At 38.7% G+C, this 3,811-nt stretch overlaps 1 protein-coding gene across 4 annotated transcripts in view; it reads left to right on the top strand.

The window, feature by feature from the left end:
* Positions 1 to 3,811, top strand: part of vti1a (vesicle transport through interaction with t-SNAREs 1A) — a 120,045-nt gene that overhangs the window by 76,689 nt on the left and 39,545 nt on the right. For all 4 annotated transcript variants that reach the window (XM_014007645.1, XM_014007644.1, XM_014007647.1 and 1 more), the window contains one exon: positions 430 to 500. In XM_014007645.1, the coding sequence (XP_013863099.1) occupies positions 430 to 500 (71 nt within the window). The remainder of the gene's footprint in view (positions 1 to 429; positions 501 to 3,811) is intronic.

Below are 3,811 nucleotides of genomic sequence, written 5' to 3'. Positions count from 1 at the left end.
TATATAAAGTACTAAAGTGTAATGAGTTCCGAATGTCTTTAGTTTGAACTTTTTCATGTCCTCTTTCTGGACTTTTTCTCCAGTACAACTGTGAGAAGTCCTTTACTTACTCTTTTTCATGCAGAATATCACTATTAAAAGTACTAAAAACGTGAAAATACTGGATTTGTTCTAATGAAAAAGATGCAACAAAGCAGCTTACAGTTAAAACGTGACTTTTATTAAAGAGAGTTGAAGTCATCCATTCAATACCAATATTCTTCCTTCTGTTCATTGAAGTTTTGATTTAAACTTTATGTATGTCAGTAAAGCCTTTACTCAGTAGTTTTTACTGTGTTGCATGTTGTCAACCATTTTAGGGTTTCTATTCGCAAAAGTTGAACATACAGATTTTGTTATTCTACTTCTTCTTTTTTCTTTTTTTTTCAGAACAAGTGGGACAGGAGATTCTTTCCAACCTGCACACCGATCGGGAGAAGATACAGAGAGCCAGAGAAAGGGTGAGTATACACCTGCCACCTGCACATACTTGAGCCTCCGTTCTAACAAAAGCGTAAGTCCTGACAGCCGGTTAACAGTATCATCTTTTTTTATTTTTAAGTTTGTCAAGTAAGGCATTCTTCGACATACGTGTGCACCAACTGAGTCAGCAGGATTGTGYTGACAAAGTGTTTGTCACACATACTGCTTTTGAACAGGAGTGCTTTTATTTTGAATAATTAGGGTTTTGCATATGTTGCTTCTTGTGGGTTTTGTCAGAAATGTTTCATTTCCTCTCCCTTAAATCTGTTTTGTTTTTCCTTTTCTGCGATCCTTCCTTTTCAGTCATCTTCTTGATTTTAACCACTCCTCTCCAGTTTCATTCCTTCATTCTGATTAATCCTTAGTGCTGCCTTTCCTAAYATGCAGCCCACCAAAACAAGCAGGTAAAAACAGAAAAGACCAAACACAGAAAGGGGGTCCAGCTCCGTTGGCCCACTCCACAATGCAGAATGCTTAAAGATCATATGGCRGAGGGCCTCCTGCAGATGATTTCAAAAGAAAATCAAACATCTCCTATCAAAACGGTCCACGGTATCTGCAGAGTACCTGCTCTCTCTTTCTTTTGCTCTCTCTCACTCCCCCTTTCCCACGAGTCTCCTTTGCTTAACCTCCCCACCATAAAACAAATGCACACGCAGAGTGAGCTTTAAAGGAGGTTTGTAGAGAAAAGGTTAGGTGGGAATAAAAAAATAGTAACGCTGCAGGATTGAATGGTAAAATTTGATGGATTATGAATTAATTATAATTTTAGCATAAATAAATGTGTTCCTGTTATAAAAAAAACACTGATTTACACAAGAAAACACACAAAAAAACTTTTWATGTTTTAATATTTGATGGAATTGCTTCTTAATTGCATCGTCCTTTATTTGACCCTCTTGTACAAATGTGTCTTAATTTAGAAAAATGCATTGAGAAGTTATCCTGCTAATTAAATCCTTTAACCACAAGTGGTCAGAATAGACACAACAAGCTGGAACTTGAGTGTTAAGGTTATTGATTCTGCCATGTGAGAGCACAGGATAAAACCACGAGAATTTCTCTGAACTTACTTTTCCTTCAATATTTTTAAGCTTGGTGTTCRGTGTCTTCAGTTTCAGAGCCAAACTCTTTAAAAAAAAAAAGGTTGTTGTTGCTTATTTTGCAGTTTTCATTCTCAAGTTTCAGCTCTCACTGTTTCTTTACTAATTGCTCACTTTTCGTGYCAGACTGTAGGTCCGTTATTTTTTATTTTTTGTGCTTTTGCAAATTGGCTTTATTTATTGTCCTTCTTACATAATTTGTATGCATACTCCTGGGAGTCGACGTGGTGTTTGGACGTCGTTCTATTTTAGAGCTACGTGGAAAAACACAAGTCAGGCGAAAACACCTTCTCATTTTTATTTATTTATGTATTTTTCCCGATTTAGGCAACCAGAGTTAATTTTAGACACTCGACTGAGCACAAATTTCAGTTCCATTCCAGGTTAAGGATGAAGGCGTTAGAAATGGGAGAGTGTGTCTGTGGTGGTGGTGAGGKGGGGATTCAAAGAGAGATGTGTATTTTGGGAGAAAGTGTGAAGTATCTGGGGGGACAGATCTATGGGTTGAAGCAGACATCAGGCAACTGCTGGACTTGTTGTCTTTGCCAGAGGGCCCAAACCCAAGGTCCCCCACCTCCTACCCTGTACCGCATGTATCCTTGGCTCTGGCAACCTGCATCGCATCAGCCCAGGCTGCCAGAGGGTGGGACGGAAAGACGGGAAAAGAGGAAGAAACTGAAAGGAGGGGTGGAGCTGAGTTAGATGAGACGGACCAAACGAAAAGGTGTCACTGGATCAGTTAAAGCAMAAGAGGAGGTTTTAGAAAGGAAAACAAAACACAGCTTGATAAATTGATGAAAACATTCAGCACGGGAGTGTATTTATTGAAACGGTTATTATCTTAGAGAATGATAAAGAGAAATGACTCCCCCCGCTGAGTGGAGAAAATAATCCCCGTGCTCCCCCCATCATCCTCTAGAAAAAGTGACTACATGTAGATGTTAGTAGCAGCTCACTCAGTGCAGTGTCAGCTCTTTTCCGTCTCTCTTTCACACCTTGCTGGCAACGTCTCTGCCAAATCATTTTACTGTTAAAGTCCCTAAATCTGATAATAGAGTGAAATGAAAACATTTCTGTGACCCCGAGGAAGAAAAGGCAGCGAGAAGGGGGGGGACTAGCGCAAGAAAAGGGAAAAATCCAAGGCAATTAGTCCTGAATTGCCATGATCATTATTTCAAGGGTGCTTTCAAGGACACCTTGTGCTTGCTAGGTCCGTCAAAAGAAAAGGCAGCTCCCTTTTATTAGTTATAGTTTATTATTATTATTTTTTATTATTACTTTATTCTGATGTTTGCTTTGCAGCAAGATGAGCAGAAGGCCATTTCAGCAACTCTTTTTGACTGCTTGATTAAATGTAGTTGTTTTTTGTCTGAAACCGCTCTTATTGGTAACAGTTTGAGTCTTTGAAATAAAAAAAAGGTCCAAAGTGGATTTTGCACACAGTCAAGCTATTTCTGTTTTGAATAAATTGCCTCTAAAAGTGTGCACAGTGGGTGGTTTTGTAGAGGGTTGTTTCCAGACAAGTAAACATCTAACATAAAGGTAAAATCGCGAGCTGTAATCCTAGAATCTCCTCTCTTGTGCTCCCATTACCAGGCTGAAGTGACTCAAATTTGACTTGTTTTGTTGATTTGACTCACATGATTTCTCTTTTTCCAAAAGATGTGTAGACACACAAATCCAATTATGAGCTTTGATGTTTGAATCAGTTTTTGTGGGGGCTTGTTTTTTTTTCCAGCATGTGGAGCTACATGGAACACATGATTCACAACCATGCAACAAGAATGAAAGAACCTTCTATTGAATTTTGTGCGTGTCGTTGTGTTGTGTGTCGTTTTCTTTCTTTTTTTTTCACCATGCACAATTAAAGATGGGTTCCCAGTGCAATAACTGGGCTACACAAAAAATGCACTTCCTGGTGCTATAATACAGAAACTGTTATGTTAAAAAGCTGTGCATCAATCACACTACCATCAGTGTGTGAGTGTGTGTGTGAATGGCTGTAGTGTAAAGCGCTTTGAGGTCCCTGTGGGGCTTGATAAAGCACTATACAAGTTCAGTCCATTTACCATCAAGAAGTTAAAAGTAGCAACTAGGGCTGCCACGATTAGTCGATTAATCGACGACTAATCGATTATTAAAATAATCGATGACTAATTTAATAATCGATTAATCGTTTTCTCTTT

Source organism: Austrofundulus limnaeus, unplaced genomic scaffold, assembly GCF_001266775.1.
Source record: "Austrofundulus limnaeus strain Quisiro unplaced genomic scaffold, Austrofundulus_limnaeus-1.0 Scaffold43, whole genome shotgun sequence".
In the NCBI taxonomy this organism is placed as follows: domain Eukaryota; kingdom Metazoa; phylum Chordata; class Actinopteri; order Cyprinodontiformes; family Rivulidae; genus Austrofundulus; species Austrofundulus limnaeus.
This window is presented reverse-complemented; position numbering and strand designations above follow the sequence as displayed.